The 22,852-nt window shown below is 43.8% G+C and overlaps 1 protein-coding gene across 2 annotated transcripts; it reads left to right on the top strand.

Annotated features, from left to right (window-relative positions):
- The first annotated feature begins 639 nt into the window (after positions 1-639).
- On the top strand, positions 640-17,428 carry Saraf (store-operated calcium entry associated regulatory factor). Of its 2 annotated transcripts, none has more exons than XM_060381609.1 (6): positions 640-898; positions 8,667-8,845; positions 12,461-12,869; positions 13,670-13,770; positions 15,091-15,229; positions 15,830-15,944. In XM_060381609.1, the coding sequence occupies exons 1-5, from the start codon at positions 793-795 to the stop codon at positions 15,205-15,207; spliced, it is 912 nt and encodes a 303-aa protein (XP_060237592.1). In that variant the 5' UTR covers positions 640-792; the 3' UTR covers positions 15,208-15,229; positions 15,830-15,944. The 2 variants fall into 2 exon arrangements, with proteins under 2 accessions (XP_060237592.1, XP_021492194.1); XM_021636519.2 differs by lacking the exon at positions 13,670-13,770 and adding an exon at positions 16,667-17,428 and having other exon boundaries at positions 642-898; positions 15,830-15,984.
- Positions 17,429-22,852: the final 5,424 nt, after the last annotated feature.

Raw genomic sequence — 22,852 nt, forward strand, 5'->3', positions numbered from 1 at the left:
CCTGTGCTACGTCATCCTGTTTCCCCAAATACAAGGACCTTGCTACTTCCCATGACTAAAACATGGCTGTTTTATTTTATGTTTTATTTTATGCTATATTAGGCATTCAACACCTACTTGTTGAATGAACGCATCCAAGAAACTCAGAGAAACATTTTGTCTGGGTTATTTGTCTATTCATACAACACTGTCTCCTCTTGGCTTCTCGTACATTCTTAAGGTTTTCATGTTTCAGGTACTGTGCGAAGGTTCCGAGCTCGGAAAACACAATGTCATTCCCTTAGTACAGTTCACCTGGTTCCTATTTAGTACCCAATAATAGAACCAGTCCTAAGCAGGGTGGCGTTACCAACCCTCAAAATAACGCCCTTCTGAGAGACTACAGAGATTTTGGATATAAGTATTCCTAGTATTCCTCGCCCTCCCTTCCAGAAAGTTTTTAGCCTCTAACACCTTGGCAGCTTCGCGGTAAACGAACCTTCCGGAACATGCAGGCACTCGCCAGCCAGACACAACGCGCTTTACTGGGTCTGTGCCCAGACTCCGCCCACCCGACAGCGCCCTGTCTGGCCCCGCCCACAAAAAGGCGGAGCTGCCGGGTAGAGCGCGACCAATTACAAACGCATACGTGTCGCAGCGCAGTGACATCAGAGTGGCGCAGGACGGAGAGTCGTTGCGCCGCGCCGCGGTCGGTCGGAGGAGTCAGGGTTGTGGGTTCTTGGGGTCGCTGTGCAGCGGGTCACGGGTCCGCAGCGGGTCTCGGGCCGCCGAGCGCCGTCTTCACCCAGCGCCATGGCGGTGGCCGCTGTCGGCCTCCCGGGAGCCGCGTGCTGCTGGCTGTTGCGCCTGCTGTCATTCCTGCTGGTGGCCGGCCCTGCGCTGTGCTGGAACGACCCTGGTGAGTGCCGCCCTGCGTGCGCCCGTCGGGTCTGTCCTCTCTGGGCTTCTTTGCTCTTCTGCTGAGGACCTCTGGGAGTGGGCGGGGCGCACCAATGTGTCCTGAAAAGTTCTCCAGGTCCCCGGACTTCCAGATTGTCCACTTGTCTCGGACTAGGCCGCATCCTTGAGTCCCGATGGCAAGTTTGACCCTCACCTGTGCATCTTGTCTTGTTGTCATGGCTGTTTGATGCCGTAATCGCCCACTGTTGTCATGGCTGTCTGTTGCTATGGCTCGCGGTTACCATGCCACCAGCAGTCACTGAGTCATGAGTAGTGGCCAGAACCGCAAACCTGGGAATTCTGGATTGTATTGGTTTTGTAGGCTGGATTCCCGTCGCTTGTTCTAGTTAGTGCAGCCAACTGCGTTGTTTACACTAGCTTTCTTCATACTTTTCACAGTACGTGGAAATTTAAAATAAATTTTAACTTCCCGGTGCTAGTACAGGAGAATTGATTTCCGGGGGGGGGGCGCTCTTTTTATATATAGATGTTATTAAAATGTAGAACTAAGCTAGCTATCAATTAAAACGACATTTTTTTTTGGTCTGGAGGGGAAAGCTGTCAGCCGTGGAAAATACAGCAGTGGACGAGCATGCCTGGAACTTGCATTAAGCAACAGGTGTATTTTTGTAAGATTTTGCTGGTGCGTGCTGAAGTGAGGCTGTGCAGTTAGTTGGTCCCCACGCTGAGTTATAACAATGCCTTGTCAGGAGTTAAGACACGCCGTTTGGTATAAACTGCTTGTACACTTTCTTTTAAGCAACCCTAGAAAGTTGTGTGAAAATGAGAGACCTGCTTAGAATTCACCAAAGCCTGGGGAAGTATAGAGATGTAGGCTCAGGGGAATTAGAAGAAAAACAACCACATTTAAATTAACGGTGAACCGCTTCCTGGCGGTTCTTTGTCTACTTTGGCTGTAAAAATCATTGTTCTGGAACGGAAAGCACCAGAATATTTTGCAGTACTAATTCGGTTGGTTTCCACTTCATTTTAAGACTTTGAGGAACTGTTTTTTATGGGTGCTTTATTGGAATATTGATTATTAAGTTGTGGTTAAGCAACTCCTCAATTTATTTTTGTTTACTTTGTGTTTAGGTAATATAAAAACGCTTAGTAATATGTCTAGGAGGGGAGGAAAAACCCCATTCTCAGATTAAACAAGGGCAAGGACTATTTAGCTAGTTCTCAACCTGTGGGTCGGTCGAGACCCCCTGACTAGCATGGAATGACCCTTTTTACAGGATCGCGTAAGACCATCAAAAAACAGTAACAAAATTACAACGAAGGTAATTTTATAGGTCAAGGTCACCACAACATGAGGGACTGTATTAAAAGGTCTCAGCATTAAGAAGCTTGAGAACGACGGCTCAGCTAACTATGCCTTGGATTCTGAGAGTATGGCTGTGAAGAAAACATTTTCGTGTCCGCAGGGGATTTCTGTCTATTCAGTCAACATGTAAATAGCTGGTCATGTGGTGAAATGAGTTATGGACAATGGTAAAGCAAGGAGGGTGGGGTTTGCAGGCAGAGGGGGTACTTAAAAAATATACATTGATCAGGGGAGAAGTCACCATGAAAGTTTTTCAGAAACCTGAAGGGAGAGAGCTGTAAATGATGTGATTTAAATTTTTGAAAGTTCATGTGGGCTATCCCTTGGAAAACAGGCTGAAAAATGGGTGGGAGGGAAACTGGAGCTTTGTGGAAAGGAGATTTTTATAGTAGTTTCCAAGAACAGGGACCCTTTTAGGTCAGGGAAGAGTTAGTGGAGTTGGATTAGCTCACTATTTTGAAGTTGGGTACTCTGATGAGGTGAGGGATGGGGGAAGATGAGGATGGGGAGTGGTGGGTCGTACCTTTCATTCTATCATTCAGGATTTAGAGATCTACAGAGCAAGTTCTGAGACAGGGCTATACAGAAAAATCCTGTGTTTTTGTTTTGTTTTTGTTTTTGTTTTTTAAGGGGGATAAGGATGGTGCAAACATTCTGGCTCGAGTGACTGAAGTGTTAGTATTTTCCTGAGATGCTGGGAGGTATAGGGTGAATTGAGTTCAGCGGCCGTGGTTGCATTTATCTTAAGTCTGACACCTGAGAAAAGATTGTGAATTTTGAGTCAGGAGTTCAGGGGATCCTGTGTGTGCTTTGTCTGGTATAACAAGCTAGGTGGGTATATGTTGAGCATTTTCTTAGACCTGAAGGCTCTCTGGAGAATTGTGCTCTGGGGTTATGGTAATTAAACTCCTGTGTACATAGTTCTTAAATTTTTCTTCCTACTATTCCTCATACTCAATTACCTAGTATTCATCAAATATTCTGCCAGACAATTTTAATAAATTGTATCTAAGGTTTACAGTAAATTTAAGATTAATATCTTAATTTTATAGGTGATGAAACTTATGAATAAATTTATTACTTTGACCAAAGTCTTAAGTTGCTGTTGTCTTTAGTTCAGTGTTCCTCACATTATTCAACAACCCTCCTATGTAGTAAATTAAAGTTACTATTTTTCTCAGCTTATTAATAGTGTAACTTAAAATCAATGACCGTTTTTATTGCTTTGTTTTTTTTTTAATGTATGAGGTAGTAATTTCTCTTTAGTGTAGCAAACTTTAATATAGTTCTTGGAAATTTTAAATTTTTTAAGGATTTATTTTTATTACTCTAATTGTGTGTGTGTGTGTGGGTGCGTGTGTGGTATGTGTATATGAATATGAATGCAAGTGCCCACAGAGGTCAGAGATGTGGATCCTTCTGAGCTGGGGTTACAGGCAGTTGTAAGCCACCTGATGTGGGTGACGGGAATTGAACTCAGGTCCTCAGGAAGAGCAGTGCGTGCTCTTAATTACTCAGCCATCTCTCCTGCCCCTAGATTATTGTTATTATTTTTTTTTTTTTTGAGACACCGTTTCAAGTGTAGCTCAGGCTAGCCGTGAACTTAAGGTGCTTCTGCTCAGGCTCCCGAAGTGTTGAGATTTTAGATTGTCATCCCATACTGAATTAAGTTTGTATGTGGCTGCAGGTGAAGATTCTTCTAGAATCATCAGTTATGTCTCTTCCACTTATTAAAGATGATTTTTCCTTCTTTGTTGTTGTTCGCTGAAGTACTGTGCTTGTCTGAAGCTGAGTTTGTTAATACTACATAATGAAGATGCATGAAGAATGATGTGACAGTTTTGATTAGGTTTAAGTCAAACCTTCCTTAAAAAGGACTCTTCAGATGTGAGCTCCAGGCATTTCCTAAGCTGTCCGATCAGAACTGCTGTTGATTGCACCTTTGGAACTGGATTAAACTCAGTGATTTATTATTTATTTATTTATGGTTTTTTGAAACATGGTCTTTTTAGTTTTTTGTTTTTGTTTTTTCCTGTTAATTTTTTTGAGACAAGGGTTTACATAACCTAGGCTGACCTCAAACTCCCTTGTAGCCAAGGCTAACAAACCATTCAAGTGAGAGTAAATCCTTTTGGTTCCATAAGAGATATAGTATCAGTTTACTCTGTTTTTGCCATTCTGGTTAGTCACCGCATTAAAGCGGCCTTATCTTTCCTGTGAAGCCGCCCTTTGCTCACTTGGATTGGGGAATAATTTGTGTAATGATCTTGGCGATGTACCAGCGTTTTACCACTAATTACTCCTTGTCTGAATCTGTCTCCTAAGGGTTAGAAAATGAAAGTGAAAAAATTTCTAATTCTGTCAGTTTTAATTATTAGCTAGCATTATAAAGGATGAGGTAGGGTTCTCCCTTATCAGCAGGGCTGTTTATGATTACATTCCCTACTGGGAAATCAGGCTGTGTGTTAAAATTTTTAATCTTTAATAACTATGTTTAAAGTAGGAAAGTAATTGGTTGTCACTTTAGCAATGAGTTAATTTTTGATATTCACTTGAGTATCCTGATTTCTCATTTTCATATTTTTCATGATTTGATCCATATTTGTGTTTAAAATGCAGCATAATTTATTTATAAATGTGAACAAGTAATACTATTTCAGAAGTTGAAAAAAGGTACCACTGAATACACTGCCTTTATTTTTGAGAGTTTTGTGATTTATATAAAGAGGATGAGCCAAGTTTTGCAACGGAAAGTCTTTATTAGAATTGCTCGTAGGGGCCAGCCGTGGTGGTGCATGCCTTTAATCCCCACCCACAGGAGGCAGAGGCAGGCGGATCTCTAAGAGATCCAGGCCAGCCTGGTCTACAGAGTGAGTCCAGGACAGCCAGGGCTACATAGAAAAACCTTGTCTCGAAAAACCAAACCAAACCAAACCAAACCAAACCAAACCAACCAACCAACAAAACTGTGGATGAGCGAGCTGGCTCAGGGGGTGAAGGTGCTTGCTGCCAAGTCTAATGATTTTAAGTTCTGGTGCTTGGGACCCACACAGTGAAAGGAGAGAACAGTGTTCGAGAACTGTCCTCTCACCTCCACATGTTACTGCTGCATACTCAAACACACATACAAATAAAAATTTAAAACTCCCGTCTTCGGTTGTTTTGAAACAAGGCCTCATGTTGCCTAAGCTGGCCTTGAACTTAATGTGTAGCAGACCTTGGCTTTGAACTCCTGACTCTCCTGCTTCTGCCTCCTAAATGTTGGGACAAGACTGTGTTGATTCTTTAATAAACTAGATTAAAAAGATGAGAGAAAAGCACAAATTACAAAACTGTATTTAGTCAGGTCAGGTCCCTATGGAAGGACTCCCCAGACGATTCATTCATCTGAGGACTCAGAACAACCACTGCTTAGATTTACAGGCTGTCTCGTCTGGCACACTTAGCTTTCCATCGTTGTCTGGAATCAGATGAAATTCTGGAGCCTCCTTCCTTTCTTTTTCACTGAAGCTGAATTTTGAAAAACATAACATGGACCCAGCTGTTGACCAGAAGAAATCTGTGATCGATTCATCGCCACGGCTATCAGCCCTCCCCATTTGTAAGACTGAAGTCATCTTCATCCCCTTGGAGCGGCTCTCAATGAGTCATTTATCTTGCTGCTTTTGGTTATCAGTTTAGTTGCTTTTTGAGACAGGATCTAGATCTTTAGCCCAGTTAAAGATTTTCTTGCCTTCAACTCATGCTTTTCTTGCCTCAGTCTCCAAGGGCAGGGCTCTGCCGGCTGGGGAGGAACTGTGCAAGCTGTGTGGCAGATCTGCCCCGCCCGTACATTATCCATTACCCAGCACCATTTGTTCACTAATGTGTCCTTACCCCATTGCAGTGCCTGTTAGCTAACCCACGGTTCTGAGCGTTAGATCCAATGTATCTTTTCTAGTTGTGTGTCAGTTATGGTTACAGCGTATATTTATATTTAACTGTTTTTACATACACAAGATCTGTGTGTGTGCATGTATGTGCATGCATGTGTTGATTCCTGTGGAAGCCACAAGAGTACATCAGAACCCTCGGCTCTTCAGCCAGTTAACCTTTCGTGGCTGGAAATATTGAACCTGCTCTTGCGGCCCTTTAGTTTGTAAGGCTGATTTTAAAATTGTTTTGATGTCTATCTGATCGGTAAAGCATAAATGGAGATCTGTATCTGCCAACATAAATGACTGACCATGATTATGATTAAGAAATGAAGAGGCCCTGTGAGATAGCCCAGTGGGTAAGGGTACTTGCCACACAAGCCTGATGAGTTTGATTTCATCAACCCAGAGAGCCAGCTCCGGGAAGTTACCCTCTTATTCCACACGTGAGCAATGGCGTGGGCACCTGCAAACCCTTACACAAGCTAAGGAAAAAGTTTAAAGAATGATACTTACTGCATGTTTCGGTTTTTATGAGGTAAACTGACAAGGATCTAAACAGTCTATTTTTGTCACAGTCTGGGTATTTTTCAGGCTGTTAATTGTGGTCATCAGAGATATGGGAAGTTGGAGAAAGCAGGATTGGCCTTTTATAAAAGGTGATACTTGGATAGAATTGTGGGCAACATGACCCTCTAATACGTTAAACTGCTGAAAGCAAAGCTTTTTTTTTTTTTTTTAATATATGCTTTTGCAGAAAGGGTTGCCTGTGTAGAAACATCAAAATGGCTGGCCTGTTGGTTTGGCCAAGACAGTGGTTTAAAGACTCTGATGGTGAGACATTCTTGCCATCATTTTCCCAAGGACTGGTACTTTAAAGAGGCAGTGTTTGTGGTCCTTTAGCATAGCCCCCTTGCCCAAACTCTCTGATGAATATTCTGTGGCTTGAGACTGCCCCCTTTCTGACCAAGTGCCTGCAGCTTCCCACCTCTCAGAGTTTTGAGGTAAGCAGGCACCAGGTAAGCACGCGGCTGTGGGAGAGGGGCTTAGTGCCCTCTGCTTCTCTGTGACTCTTTGATGAGTTCCACACATCCCATACTGACAGTGGAGCATAGGTTATTCTTACAGAGCCAGTGTCTTCCCCTCCTCGAGATACTCATCTGCATTTTGTATCTGACTATTCCTCTGCATGGTTTCTCACTATTAAGTACATCTGTCAACATTAATGTGTGTAAACATTAGTATGTAGTAGTAGTTTGCCTGTTTTCAAGGTTTGTATAAAACTGAACACTCTGTAACTTCCATTTTGTGTAAAATGTTTCTGTCATTTGTTTAGTTTGATTCATAAGTTCCAGTTTCTTTAGATGCTACATAGTACAGGATACACTATATGACTAGGGAAGCAGTAGGGAGGTACCTCAAAACAAAACCAAATCCCAACAACAGTTAAAAAAAAAAATCCAGCTCTACTGCTTCTTGCCATTTGCTCAAAGACTCCAAGCCAACACATGACACGATGCCTGTGGTCAGTGTTACTGCAGTCACAGTAACTGAGCTATGGGACCCACCTGGTGCCTAGCACAGGTGAACGGGTAAGGAAAAAGGTTTACGTATACAGTGCAGTTTTTGCAACCATAAAGTTCTGCCATTTGCAGGAAAGTGCATACAGCTGGAGATGTTCCAGACTGGTTGCATGGGTTTTCGCTTAGCTGTGGATTCTAGGTAATACAGATGCTTAGTATATGTGTAGTGGTTGCTGAAAGTGGAATGTAGCTGTCTGGGGAAAAAAGGGCACTAATGGGATGGGGAGGGATAGAAAGGGGGAGGCTATGGGAGGAATATGCTCAAAGTACACTATGTGCTTAAAAACGGTTTTCTGTAATTTTGTGTAAATAATAATAATAGGGCTGGCAAGATGACTCAGTGCACAAAGGCTCTTGTTGCCAAGCTTGATGGCTTAGTTACAGACCAGGACCCAAGTAGTGGAAGGAGAGCATGGACTCCATAGAGTGTTCTGTCCCCCACATACGTGCCCAGACATGTGCACATGCACAGCTGCACACACAATAAATGAATGGAAAAAAGAAAAGAACAAAGAGATTGCATTCTAATTATAACAAAAAAATTTAGGTTAGAATCTGCCTTTTTACCAGAGGGTAGATATTTAAATTATTGCCTTTAGGGACATTTTGTGTTTTTATCATTTTTAATTAACTATGAATATTATTATACAGTAGTTTTATATTATTGAACTTTGGAGTTAGGAAAAATTATCCAGAACTAGTGGTGAAGAAATATCTAGCTTACAGTGATGAGAGGTTTTAAATGTGGTCATCTGAGTTTGTGCTGTGGGGTGCCCTTGAGTCTTTTTAGTTACCCCAAAAGCAGGGTGACGGGGAGGGGCGACCGATGCTTGACTTTGAAACTGTCCATAGGATGAGTCTATTTTAGTAAGAGGCGCTCACTTTGTGTTCTCATTCCAGACAGAATCCTGTTGCGGGATGTGAAGGCTCTCACCCTCCACCATGACCGCTACACCACCTCCCGCAGGCTGGACCCTATTCCACAGCTGAAATGTGTGGGAGGCACAGCCGGTTGTGATGCCTTTACCCCCAAGGTGATCCAGTGCCAGAACAAAGGCTGGGACGGATACGATGTGCAGGTAACAGCTACTGCCTCAGCAACAGCTTCAGTGGAGTGATGTTGTGTGACACTATTCCTGGGGAGACTGAGCAGACGACGCTCACTCCAGATAGGGAGCTTAATGACAGACCAAAGTAAGGACACCATAACGTCCAAGTTGGTGGACCAGTGAGTTTTACTGAGGTTGCCTACAGGAGCTTGGGCAAGGGGTGACTTAACGGGAGCAGACACACCTCACAGACGTGGCATCATCAGAAGCCCACACCAGCATGGGTCCCAGCTCATGGTGGCTGGGAACCTCCAGGCAGCTGGACAGGTTGGGGGGTGTTGTCCAGAGCTCGCTGGTTTGAGAGCATCTCTTAGCAGTCCTCATGCTAGAGTATACACAAGGACAGTCCTAGTTGTTTACCGTCAGGGCGTAGTGAGCTCCCCTGCAGGATGGAATGTGTCACCTCTAGTTAGGACCTAAGCCTGTCTTAATGAGCTTCCCTCCAAGACAGAGGTTTATCTTGGAAGAAATTGATACACAGCAAATTTTAATCCACAGCAAATTTTAAACTGTTTATTGAAACATCAGTTTTTGGAAAAACTAATGTTCTTGCTTGATAGAACCTTGATACATGGACTTTGTAGTTCACAGTTTGTGTTGTTTCGTTTCTGAGACAGGGTCTCACCATGTAGGCCTGGTTTCTTGGAGCTGGCTGTGTAGATCAAGCTGCCCTTGAGCTCACAGTGCTCTCCCTGCTTCTCCCTCCCAAGTGTTTGCATTCAAGGCATTCCTGGCTCTCGCTTGGTAATAATTTCACAGCCTCCTTCCATTATTACTGAATCCTGGCTAATGCAGGATTCAGTAACGTCTCACATCCATTCTAAATTACTTTTACAGTCCTGGTGGGGGTAGGGGTGCTAACAGTGTGCATAATAAATGTGTCATATACCACATGACTAGGATAGCAGGAAATTCATCTAGTAGGAGAGATAAAATAATCCTTGAATTGTACAAAAACACATTGTTTCACTTTGGGGGGGTATAGGCATCACAGCTGGCTGTGCCTCCCACACATTTCAACCAGACACACAACCAGCTGTGTCTGGTTGGGGCACTGATGAAGACTCAGGGGAGACACAGGTGCTGACTTAGGAAGGAATCATGAAGTGTAGAGCCTCTCGTGTGTTGGCTCATGTTTAGTAGCAGCAATTTAAATTGCAATTCAGTACTCAGAAACCACCTTAGTATGTACTGTTGTAGGTTCAGCGTGTTCTGCCTACTTAAACCAGTAAATTCAGAAGTCCTTTTCCAGACAAAATTAATAATAATATAGTAATGACAACAGCAAAAAGAAAATTGCATATTATATAAATGAAAAAACATTTGGGATTGAAAAAAATCATCAAGAAAGATGCTCCAAAGCTGGGCGTGGTGGCACACCTTTAATCCCAGCATTCAGGAGGCCAGCCTGGTCTACATAGTTAACTTCCAGGACAGCCAGAGCTACATAGTGAGACCCTATCTCAAAAAATCCCAAAAACCAAAAAAGAAAAGAAAAAAGAAGATGGCTCAGTCATTCCACTCCTAAGAATATATCCAAGAGAACTGAAGACATATTTCTTCCCAAAAACTATCAAGTATTTGTAGGAATATTCAAAGAGCTAAAATATAGAAACAGCCTAAAAGTCCTTTGCTAATGAGTAATGCGACGTAGTCCATTCATAAGGTGGGGTGGAGTGTTGTTTAGTCATTGAAAAGAACACAGTGCTGATTGATGCTGAAACATGGACCACTCTGAAAATATTCTACTAAAGGAAAGGTGACAGTTACAGAGACCTACATGCCTGTGATCCTTCTGACAAGAAATGTCCTAGTAGGGGAGGTAAAGCAGACAGTTAGTGTGGGGAGCTGGGAAGGGGAAGTGGGCAGCTGCTCATGGATTTGAGGGTTCTTTGGGGATGATGAATAGATTATGAAGTTGGTTATAGTAATGGTTGTGCAGCTACATGAATTGTGTGTGAATCCACCTCAATGAGGCTGTTTGTTAGAAACAGTACAGCAGTGCACCTCAACATGAAAGAGCAGCATAATTTGAGCAAAACCTAACAAAAGGGCAGGAGAACCTGTTGCAGTGCCCTCACTTGTATCTAAACCTTGTGAGGGAAGCATTTTAGCTATTCAGCAAAAATTAAAGAATTGAAGTTTCACCTGCTTGCTTACTTAGTTTTTGGTGGTGCTGGAGCTCAAACCTTGGATGTTTGCTCAGTCCCTGATCTACACTCTAGTCTCAGTTTTTTTGTTCTTTTGTTTTGTTTTGTTTTTTTGAAGTGAGATTTTTACTGTGTTCCCTGGCTGCTCTGGAACTTGGTGGGCAGCTTGGCTGGTCTCGGACTTCAGCCTCCTATTGCAGCATGCCACAGAGTTTACACTATAAATTTGGACCATCATGTCTGGCTGAACATGCCTGCTTTCTCTGGGTCTCTTTGTTTCTCTCTCTCTCTGGTAAAATTTAAGCATTTGTGGATTCTTTTGCAGTTTTCTAAATATTATCTTTAAAAAGCTCAAGAAGATTGTTGATTAGGATTAGACCCTATAAAGTCAGCCCATGGTTTTTAGAAACTGTATATGGAAAGTTGTTTTTCAGAAGGTGATCCGTTGTATGTAGCTATTAGAGCTTATATATATGATGCTGATTTAAAAATCCTTTTACTGTATTTATTACATTTCCCCCTTTCCTTTTCTCCTCCAAATTCATGGCTTTTTCTTTAATCATTATATATATGTATGTATGTATGTATTGTAAAATATGTGGCACCGAGTCCTCTTAGCTTTGCAAGCATGTATATTTTTAGAGCTGACCATGTGATGGTATTGGAGAACCAATTAGGGGCTCTTCCCTAATGCTGATCCTTTGATGTTTAACATCTGGATGATCTAGCTGTAGAGGAAGTTCCTTCGACAGCAGTGGCAAGCATGTAATAGTTTTGACTATTTGCCTCAGATTTATAAATTATGGAATAACTAACATACTATCTTAGTTAGGGTTTCATTGCTGTGAAGAGATACCATGACCATGACAATGGAAAACATGTAATTGGGGTTGGCTTAGAGTTTCAGAGGTTTAGTCCATTATCATCATGGCGGGAAGCATGGCAGTGTACTGGCAGACACGGTGCTGGAGAAGAAGCCGAGAGTTCTATATTTTGATCCTCAGGCAATGGCAAGAGACTCGCTGGGCATAGCTTGAACATATATAACTTCAAGGCCCGCCTCCACGTTGACACACTTCCTCTAATAAGGCCACACCTCCTAATAGTGCCACTCCCTATGGGCCAAGCATTTGAAACATGAGGCAATGGGGCCATACCTATTCAAATCATCAGATGTACAGAAGAATGTGTAACGTATATCTGGGGAATAAGGAAAAGTGACAAAAAGAATGCTCATGTACACACACCAGCATAAGTAGAATGCTAGTGGAACCGCTGTCTTGAAGCTCTGAGTCTGTCTCTTCCACACATACTCATGGTGTTGAATTTTGTGGATTGTTCTTTTGCAGTTTTGTGACAGCTGCATAATCAATGTGATATGTATGGAAGGAAAAGAATCTTTTGGTTGTTATAGGCTGTTTCTGTTTTTTTGCAGTGGGAATGTAAGACCGATTTGGATATTGCATACAAATTTGGCAAAACTGTGGTGAGCTGTGAAGGGTATGAGTCCTCTGAAGACCAGTATGTACTCAGGGGTTCCTGCGGCTTGGAGTACAACTTGGATTACACAGAACTGGGCCTGAAGAAACTGAAGGAGTCTGGGAAACACCAAGGCTTCTCTGATTATTATCACAAGCTGTACTCCTCTGATTCCTCTGGTGTTGGCGGATTGGTTACCATTGGGGTACTCCTTGCGCTTGCCTATGTGGTTTATAAGCTGTTCCTTAGTGACGGCCAGGGTTCTCCTCCGCCATATTCTGAGTACCCGCCGTATTCCCAGCACTATTCCAGGTTTACCAGTGCTGCAGGAGCGCCTCCCCCAGGCTTTAAGTCTGAGTTCACAGGTATGTTTCCTTGCTCAGGGGCAGTAAGTGGGGTGCATGTGAGCTGCTGAGTCTTGGGCCTGTTTCTGAAGATTTGACTAGTTGCATCGGGAAACAAAACATTGGTCTACTTAATTAGATTAAAAAAAAAGGAGAACTTCTTTTTTCAAAAAAGACTTCACAAAGTGTCTTTGTACATGTGTGGGTGTCCACGGAGGGCAGAAGTGGGTGTCCAATACCATGGGACTAGAGTCCAGGTGATTTTATTTAACTGTCTCTTCTAGGTGTTAGAAACCAAAGTTGGGTCCTCTGGAAGAGCGGAAGTGCTACCTTTCCAGCCCTTTTTTTAAAGAAAAATTAAAAGACATATATTTTGTGTATGTGCGTTCTGTGTGAGTATGGGAGTAGGTGTGTTGTGGCTCTGGTGTGGAGGTCAGAGGGTAACTATGAATGCTCCTCTCCTTCCACCCTTTTCTGGGTTTCTGTGGTGTCGGACTCAGAATTGCCAGTCTCGCACAGCACCTGCTCAGCTGAGCTGGATGCCTGAGTGCTGCTCTGTTCTAAGAGTGTGTTGTGGTTGCTGTCACTAAAGATGCTTGGTAACTCAGGTCGTCATTGTAGCTGGAACATGCAGTGAGCACTGTTAATAAGCATGCTCTTTATTTCTACTTCATGCTGTACCCAGCAATTAACTCATTAATATTACAGAATTTAACTGAGAGTAAAAGAACTTACTAGAATGAAATAGGAAAATATAGTAACATTTTCTTCTGTGTGTGTGTGTGTGTGTGTGTGTGTGTGTGTGTGTTTGTCTGAGACAGCGTCTCAGTATGGAGCCCCGACTGTCCTGGAACTCACATTGCAGACCAAGCTGGCAAACCCACAGAAATCCGCCTCTGCCTCCCAGGTGCTGGGACTAAAGGTGCGCGCCACTACGCCTGACTAGACAGATTTCTTTAATAGCACAAAAAGTCCTAGCTTGAAAAGGAAAGATAGATAAACTCGACTTTACTTAAATTAAAAATACCTGTTTATCAGGAAACTGTGGTAAGAAATGAAAGGGGCAGGCTATGGGTTTGGATAAAGAATTTGTAAAGCCTGGGCTGGAGCGATGGTCCCTTAACAGCGAGGCTCACAACCTAAAAGACGAGATTTGTGACCTATACTGCTGACAAGGCATCCACAAATCTGAGGAAAGACAGACTTGTTAAAACTGGGCAGAGGGGTCGGCTAGATGGCTCAGTGACTAAGGTGCTTGCCTCCAAGCCTGGCGAGCTGCGTTGGAGCTTCAGGAGCAGAGGGTGGAAGGAGAGAATTGACACTTGAAAGTTGTCATCTGACCTCTCTACACGCATGCTGTGCTGCTGTGTACACCCCCAAATAAAGAAATGTAATAATCTAAAATTGGGCAGAGGATTCAAAGAGCCATTTTATAATAAAAGAATATCCAGGGGCTCAAGAGTTGGCTCAGTGGTTAGGAGCATTTACTGTTCTTGCAGAGGACCTACAGCTTTCAGCTGTCTTTTTAAAAAAAGGAAAAGAAAAAAAAAAGAAATCTAGTCTCAGGAGTATCTGATGCCGTCTTCTGACTTCCTTGGGCACTGACATGTATGGTCATGGAATGGACAGAATTAAAGAATAGGAAGTCCGAGCACTGTTTACTCATAGTGTAGAGGTTATTTATTAGGCGCTGTCACAAGCTGTCTGAGGTGCTAAAATGGCTTATTGATGTGGGTGATGGTTACATGGAGGGAACAGAGAGCGAGCTTATTGTTTCATAGTGCGTGTTTAGATTAGCATGCTTTCCTAGGTGTATCCATGTTTGCAGTTTCTTCTAAGCAGAAGGAGGTTATAGTCTGACATAGTAATTGATAACTGTCAGGCTCCCTTTCCCATTAGAGACAGGTACAGTTTCCACCTGGAGTTCTCACAGAGCTTCACAGCATTGGAATGGAGACTCTGAAAGGGGGTTGTCATCTAGAAGCTCATCTTGAGCAAGGCTCATAATTCTGTAGGAAGACCGTCCTTTCAAGTCCTAGAAATCGCTCTTTCTCTCTCTGACTATGGGAAATGTGTTCCTGAATTATAAGTCAATATTGTATAAATAGCCCTGTGGAATTCAGCCTGTTCGTGGGCTGAGGGCTGAACATTATTAGTAAGTAGCAGTACTGTACAGATGAGATAATGAAATGTCACCTGTGTGGGAAGGCGCTTAATCTAATAATGTGCATCTTCTCTTAAGGACCACAGAACCCTGGCTATGGTGCAGCTTCTGGCTTTGGGAGTGCTTTTACAGGACAAGGCTGTGACAGTTCAGGGCCGGGCTTCTGGACTGGCCTGGGTGCTGGAGGATTGCTAGGATATCTGTTTGGCAGCAATAGGTAAGCTTTGCACTCATCCCATTTGCCCTTAGTTCCATCAGGGCACCTTTGTTTTGCTTACGGTTTGAATTTAAGGAGAACAGATGATGGTGATCTTGCCCTACAGAATGTGATTTTTGCATAGAGGGGATGGCACCAGGCTTTGGTTTGCTTTGGTCAGTACTATGACTATTATTTTCCTTTGTTGTCTTCCTTCCTCTGCTGTCCTAAGAGTTAGGAGAGAGGCTGTCTGTCTACCTGACATCTGAGCAAGTGAGAAGGTGGAGGAGGACACAGCTATTGGGGAGGGGACACTTAGCAGTCTGTCTAGGTAGAATGATAGAGGGAAGCATGGGAAAGAGTTGGGGTGGGTTTTAAAATGTCTCTGGTTGGGAATTCAGAAAGAAGGAATATTTGCTTCCTACAACTTTCTATTCCCACAGCAGATGTTACAACTGGCAGAAGTAAATACAACATCTGTGTCATGGTAACCTCACATATCGGAACAGTCAGGAAAAAAATATTGATAAAGGTGCTGTTTTCTGATGACTTAGAAATGAGGAAGTGGTTAAAAATTGTAGTCAGAAGAAAAGATGCCTAACTCACCTTTGTGTCTTCAAGGGCGGCGACCCCCTTCTCAGACTCGTGGCCCTACCCACCCTGCCCTCCTTCCTACTCTGGCACCTGGAACAGTCGGGTTTACTCACCACCAGGCAGAGGCACAGCGAGCTTTTCTGCATCCTCAAGTACAGACTCGAGAACCAGAACAGCATCAGGTAAAAGCAGGTGTCCCTGCTGAGGTACCCAGCAGCTTCAGGACCTAAGGTGCTTGTGTCTGAGCAGCACAGTTAGCTGAGACTGAAACCTAATTCATATTCCTCCTCCTCCTCCACACCTTAAATATTTCCTTAAAGTGGCTTCGAAATTAAGCCTGCCTAGATGCTAGAGTGTACTGATGTTTAGCTTTGGACTCCTTTAAGCTCTAAGCTAGGACCTTCAAAAGTCTGTAGAAGTCTGGCCTCTCAAATTCAAGAGAATTACAAAAATAGATTGAGTTACACTTTCAAAAAGGTCAGCAGAATGATCATAATATTTATTCTAAAGATTATAGAAAGCAAAGATATAATGTAAAAGAACAGCAAAACATCCGATGTTAGAGGTGGTGGGAAACAAGGCATTTGCCTGTCTCCATGGTTATTTGCATGGTGGCATGTTGCTTCCTGTTCCTTAGCTTACAGCGAAGCCCTTCTTTGGTTTCCTGAGAGCAAGTGTGTGAGGTTAGGAGACTATGAGAGGATCTGCCTTGTCCCACACCATCCTGTTTCCCCTCGTGGTGTGTAGCTTTCTCTCAGAGCTTGCTTGGTTGCCGACAGGAAACATGTTCAACTTCTGAAGCTTTGTAAGCAGCTTTCATATGTTTTGAAAAGCTAAAGCAGACTTTCTTTCTCTCATCCTTAGCATATGGTGGCACCAGAAGACGATAAAATAGAAAGTTGGAAGCAAACACTGGATGCAAAGTTTGGAACTTGTTATCACCATCTCTTTAACACCTGGATAATGGGAATCTCCAAAAGTTGTGTGGTGTTTTGTCCTTGTATAGCTTTTCACGCCCTGTTGTTTGTGGCCAAGAGCTGATATGTGACAGAATGCTTACATTTTGTATGTTTTAGTGTAATGTGCAGTTCAAAGTGATGGCTACTGTGGAATGCCTAATTGTCTTGCTTGATTCTAAAGCCTGTGGTGCTAGAAGGAACCTTAAGAATGGAGCGTCCTCCTGAGTCTGAGCACAGACAGCTTGAGCCAAGGTGGCTTTAGTTGAGAGTCATTCCCTCATAGAAACAATAATCCTCTATTTGGTATTAAAACATTTGGTATTTGCTGTTCTTCAAACATTAAAGCCCAGCACTGGACTACTAATTATGCTGATTTGTGGGTTCCAATCACTTGATCTTCAGAGCTTGGACTGCTCCTGTGGTGATCAGCATCTGGTGAATGAACTGACCTTTCCCAGAAAAGGGTTGAAAATGAGGAAGTAAATGACTGTGCTCCCAGAAGGGTGGAAATCACTAGATTCTTTAGTTTTCAGGTGGTAACGTTCAGATGCTTTAAAGCAGTCTGTCAACAGCAAAAGCATGCAGCTGTCTGTGAAGTCTTAGATGGTCAGATGTAACAGTGCGTTTCAGCCTTACATTATATGACAATAAACTAAAAAAACAGAAAGTATTTGTGTTCTTTGTACTAGCTGTGGCACGTTTCTTGTGTGGTTTCCTTATCCCACACTAGTGAGATAAATGTTTGGTGAACATTTTCAAAATAACTTCCAGGGCTTGGATGCTGGCCCAGTGGTTCAGAGCTCTTCTAGAGGACCTGAGTTTGTTTCTTAGCACCCCCATCAGGCAGCTTGCACCTGCTTGTTGTACTCTAGTTCCAGGGGCAGTGGTTGTGTTTGGTCTCCTAGGGCACTTACACTCATGTGGTGCACATACTCACACACAGACACAGTTAAACACTTTTAAATTGCAAAAAGAAGACAAAACTTAGGCTAAGAGTGGTAGTGCACACCTTTAATCCTAGCACTCAGGAGGCAGAGGCAGGCGGATCCCTCTGAGTTTGAAGCCAGCCATGGTTATACAGTGGAGACCCTATCTCAAAACAAAACAAAACAAAAACTTAATTTGGTTCCTAGTACCTGTGTTGGGCAGCTCACATCTGCTTCTAACTCCTGCTCTAGGAGATCAGGAGATCTGACCTCTGAGGGTACCATTTTCAGAGTGGATGAGGTCCTCTGCTTTAAAAAAATAAAAAAAAAAATTAAATCTTAAGTTTTCCCCAGCCCACCAAAGATTACTTTTTATTTACTGTTGAAGATCACAGACTGGAGAGGATGCAGTTCCGATAAATAGAAAGGGAGATACAAGATCTCAGTAAAGCCAGGGAATTGGAAGCCCTAAATTCTGATGCATTTTCCTTGCCTCTGAGAAAAAAACTGTCCTTTGCCTGAAGGGCAGGTTATAGTCTCTAGAGATGTTCCCTGCAGGGTACTGAGTCTCCTCAGAAGCTGTTCCTGCCCACTCTATAATAGACCTCTAACTAGACCCACATTCCCACCAAAGGATGAGGTACAAACTGCTATCCATGAGTGAATGGACTTTACGGCAGGAGCCACCATACTCAGGAGAATGGCCGTTTAGAATGGATTTATCATATGAGACCACCCCCCTTGGGACAGTCCAGGGAACACACTTCACTGCATGTATGACTCTGCTCCTATAAGGTTACATGGAGACGTATTTCCTGTGGCCTAGTGATGGCTAGAGCTGTTGGGCTGTCACAGATGATGGTGGTATCAAGTGTTTGCTGCCAGTGACACATGCTCATTATGAAAGCTATGTTACTGAAATGTATTTGCTAGGATTTTCTTGGCTCATTATTTTAAAATAGACTCATGTAAAAAAGTTTGTTGTAGGGGCTGGAGAGACGGCTCAGTGGTTAAGAGCATTGGGTGCTCTTCCAGAGGACCCTGGTTCGGTTCCAAGCACCCACATGGCAGCTCACAATTGTCTGGTCTGTAACTCAAATTCTAGTGGATCAGACTCCCTCACCCAAACACTAAATGTTCATAAAAATAAATGTGTTTTAGAAGTTTGCTCTCAAACTGTTTACTCACGTAGCAGCCTTATACATCTTGTGGTTACCTCGTCGTCTTCTCTTCTGCTTAGTTTAATTTCATGCTTGGTGCACCATTGTGTAGGAGCAGTATCTTTTCACACAGTCACAGCCTAGTGGTGTAATGGAATACACAAACACTAAGTTTAGTCTATGATGTTCACACAGTAAAATTTAACTGTATTTTTTATGAACACATAAGTTACATGTTACCAGAATTGTGAGGGAGCTCCCAAAATTTGGTCTTTTGTAGGTCAGACAGTATTGTGAGATTTATCTCCCCAAATAGTTCTAAATGCCTGAAGTAAAAGGGCTCACTGTCAGAGCAGGGGGATTCATACCATGGTGGCCAAGAGGCTGAAAAGCAGAAGAAGGGGCAAGACACTGACGAGCCCATAAGGGCACCTCTTCAGTGACTCTCCTCTAACTAGGCTTTCACCTTTTGTCTTTAACCCTCTCCCAATAATGCCATCATATGCTGAATCCATCAAGCACTTAACCCAGACACTACCAATGTATGTTTCACTAATCCAGATAGTTTTCATTCCGGTTAAGTTCCCAGTTAACCGTTACAACCCATGTCATAACATGGGGGAGTAGATGCAAATGCACACTCAGAACATCAGGCAAAGACTGGAATTATGCTGTCACAAATCTAGGCACGCCACAGGTCAGCAAGCTCCCAGGAGCTTGGAGATAGGCCTGGGGTGGCTCCTTTCCCAGCACCTGTAAAGTGAGCGTGGGCCAGCTGATGTTTTTATCTCAGACTCACAGCCTCCCCAAATGTAAGACCAGATTCCTAAGACAACAGGTAAACTGAGCAACACCGGAGGGATTGTGGAGGTGGGTGATAACGTCTGTCTTAGTGTTCCATTTCTGTGAAGACGCCGTCAGCAAGGCAATGCCTATGAAGGAGAACATTTAGTTGGGGCTGGCCTACAGTTTGAGAGGTTTAGCCCATCATTATCATGGTGGGAAGTGTGTCAGTGTGCAGGCAGATATGGCGCTGGAGAAGGAGCTGAGAGTTATACATCTTGGTCCCCAGGCAGCAGGAGGGGACTGTGTGCTATACCTCATGCCGGGGGTAGCCTGAATATCCTCAGAGCCGGCCTCCACAGTGACACACTTCTTTCAGCAAGGCCACACCTACTAAGAGTGTTACTCCCTATGAGCCAAGCATCCAAACACAGGAGTCTAGGAGGGCCATCACTACTCAAACTGTGACATCATCAAAGGCCGGAATGTTGCCGGCTTGGTTTCTCCCACCCAGTCCTCAGTTCACCATTTGGCCTGTGCGGACAGCAGGTCTTCGAGAGTGTTAGTCACGAGCTATTTCGTGCTGACTCCAATTGCAGAGGTGGCTTCGTTTGCTTCAGCACCCCAGCACAGCAGGTAGGCAGCTGCCACACTGGCACATGCTCTTCCTCTCTACCTCTCAGTACAGAGCTCCAGAGGTGGCTTGCAGCTGGCAAGGTCAAGGCACCTTCACTTTCTTCCCTCAGGAGGATAGCCTAGTGTCTAGATGTAGTTAGTCACTTTGTGAACGCCTTTTCCTTAAGACCTCACACCAGTCCATGAGACGGATGCTGTGAAGCTGATTGCGCTAGGTGAACAATCCTTAGCATGTATTCCAGGTGTAGAGGGTGAGAAATAGACAAAAATTCAAGGGCCTTCTACCTAGTGGAATTTCCAGGCATCCAGTCGTATGGCGTATACCTTCACTGCGGAGGATACATTGTGACCAATTTAAGGCCGCCCTAACCGCCCTTCACCTCTAGAGCTGAAAGCTGCAGCACTGAGACAGGTGAAGGTCTGCAGAGAGGCTGAGATAAAATACTGGCAGGGGAGAGATGTGATGCAGTGCTCCGCAATGGGTTACAGCACTGACTGGAGGGGCAGGGGCAGGGGCAGGGCCCCTTTGCATACCACCCACCCTGAGGAGAAAAGGAGCAATGCTCGGTAGGTCTCCGGAGGCAGCTTATTCCTCAGAGTGCTATTCCGGTGTCCTTACTGACCCCGAAGCTGCTAGTTCTCAGGGGCCCACAGCAAGAGAAAGTTCTGTAGCAGTCGCAGGCTCTAGCATCAGCCAGGGTGTTACACTGAGTTAAAATCTCTTACTATTGTTATCTATTGCCTTTCCAGATAGTTCTTGCCTCCTCCTAGTTTAATTTTGGTGCTTCTCTTGCAATTGTCTTATCTTGTATCTGAAATATCAAGAAGAGTTGCAGCAAGAAATAGATAGCAATGTCAAAGCAGGAAAAAAATTTGTTTTGAGACAGGGTCTCTCTGTGTAGCCCTGGCAGTCCTGGAGCTCACTCTGCAGACCAGGCTGGCCTTGACCTTAGGGATCTACCTCTCTCTGCTTCCGAGTACTGGGATTAAAGGCGGCGTATACCACCATACCCAGCTAAAGGAATAATTTTGAGGATTTAACTAAAGAAGTATTTACTAAAAAAAAGGTATGGCCAGGCATAGAAAAACTACCAGGAGCCCTGTAATAGAAGAGAACAAATAACAGGTTGGTTACATTATAGACCTGAAGGAGTAGTAGTCTCATTTGTTATGACTGAGTAGAAGCAGCTGCACTTTATCAGGGTAACTAGGATAAATTAACCTGGCTAATGCCACAAACAACCCTTTTGTTATCTGTTTGTTCAGTAGCATGAAAAACTCAGATTGGCCAGAAGACAAGTTTCCAGGTTTCCAGTGTACAGAGACGTTGTTCCCTGGAGGTGTTAGATTGTCCAAATCCACTCTACAAGTCCCATCTTTTGCATCTTCTCAGATTGTCTTGGTACAGTTGGCCCACAGAGCTGACAACTCAGAGACAGTCTCTAGCCAATTGAAAGGCTTTATCCCAGCCAGCTGGAAGTACAATTAGGTATCTGGGGACCCAGGTATAGCCCTGAGCATTTAGACCAAGGGGCTTTTAAAAGAAAACAAACAAACAAACAAACAAACCAACCTCCTGGTATTTTACTCAGCATCAGAAGGGGGAGGTTTGGCAAGCTAGCAGAAATTAGATAAGCAGGTGCAGAGGAGGTTTGCACAAGCAGGTTGTTTAACAGAAGCTAAGGTAAGTTAGCTGGGGCATCTTGACCTTGAGTTCCTAGAATAGAGTTGGGTGATTTTCCATGGGATTCTCCATTGATGAGATCAAATCCTAGTTAAACCTGAAATAGCCTTGGCAAGAATACAAGACAGAGCAAACTCTGCACTGTCTTGCCCTTTCACAGTTTCCACCAGTCGCTTTTTCCTCTTGACACAAGGTCGCCTGTCTAGTGTGAGACCATGAATAAAATGCCACATGACCCTGCTGTCATGAGTGAGATTTGGCTTGCTGAGTAGCTTCCAGGAGTCCAGATGGTTCAACTAAAACTTTGGGAAGTGCTGGAGCTGTCTCAGCAGGAGAATGATCTATGAATGATCAGTGACCAGTGAGAACCAAATGTTCCTCTTGTCAGGAATGACTACATAGTACGTCTTCTGGTAAATATTTGGAGAGGTCCAAGGGGTTGACATGTCTACACACACGTGCCTATGACTGTACCCCTGCAACCTTCTGTGTCCCTGTGTCCCCTGTGTCAGGGCTGTAACACATTGCATAGCATTGCATCAGATCTCTCGATTTCCAGATACTTTTACTCATCCTGCCTGCAGACTTGCTCCTGTCCTAGTGTTACAGCTTTAATCTCTAGAAGCGAAGGGAGGTTAGGATGTCATGAGAGAACGGGGTTGATTACCCGAATTAGGGCACTCGGAACAGCAGCTTTTTCTTGAATCTCTCTTGCTGCAATAGCAGGCACCCCAGGCACCACCTCTTGGCTGAAGGGGATCAGCTTGTCTTTGCCTAAAGATGGAGCAATAACCTCACTGGAAGTTGATGCCTTGCAAGATAGCATTCCTTCTCAAGACTGCATCCTGCCACATGTCCTTGCCTCCGGCCAAGGAGATTCAGGATCACAACCTTTAGCAAGG

This window comes from Meriones unguiculatus, chromosome 4, assembly GCF_030254825.1.
Source record: "Meriones unguiculatus strain TT.TT164.6M chromosome 4, Bangor_MerUng_6.1, whole genome shotgun sequence".
In the NCBI taxonomy this organism is placed as follows: Eukaryota; Metazoa; Chordata; class Mammalia; order Rodentia; family Muridae; genus Meriones; species Meriones unguiculatus.

Bases quoted from the DNA above. Each gene is read 5' to 3' on its own strand.
- Saraf (XM_021636519.2), top strand. From the start codon at position 793: ATGGCGGTGGCCGCTGTCGGCCTCCCGGGAGCCGCGTGCTGCTGGCTG. The intron at 899-8,666 runs GTGAGTGCCGCC...TTCTCATTCCAG, and splicing joins GCTGTGCTGGAACGACCCTG to ACAGAATCCTGTTGCGGGAT. The intron at 15,230-15,829 runs GTAAGCTTTGCA...TGTGTCTTCAAG, and splicing joins TATCTGTTTGGCAGCAATAG to GGCGGCGACCCCCTTCTCAG.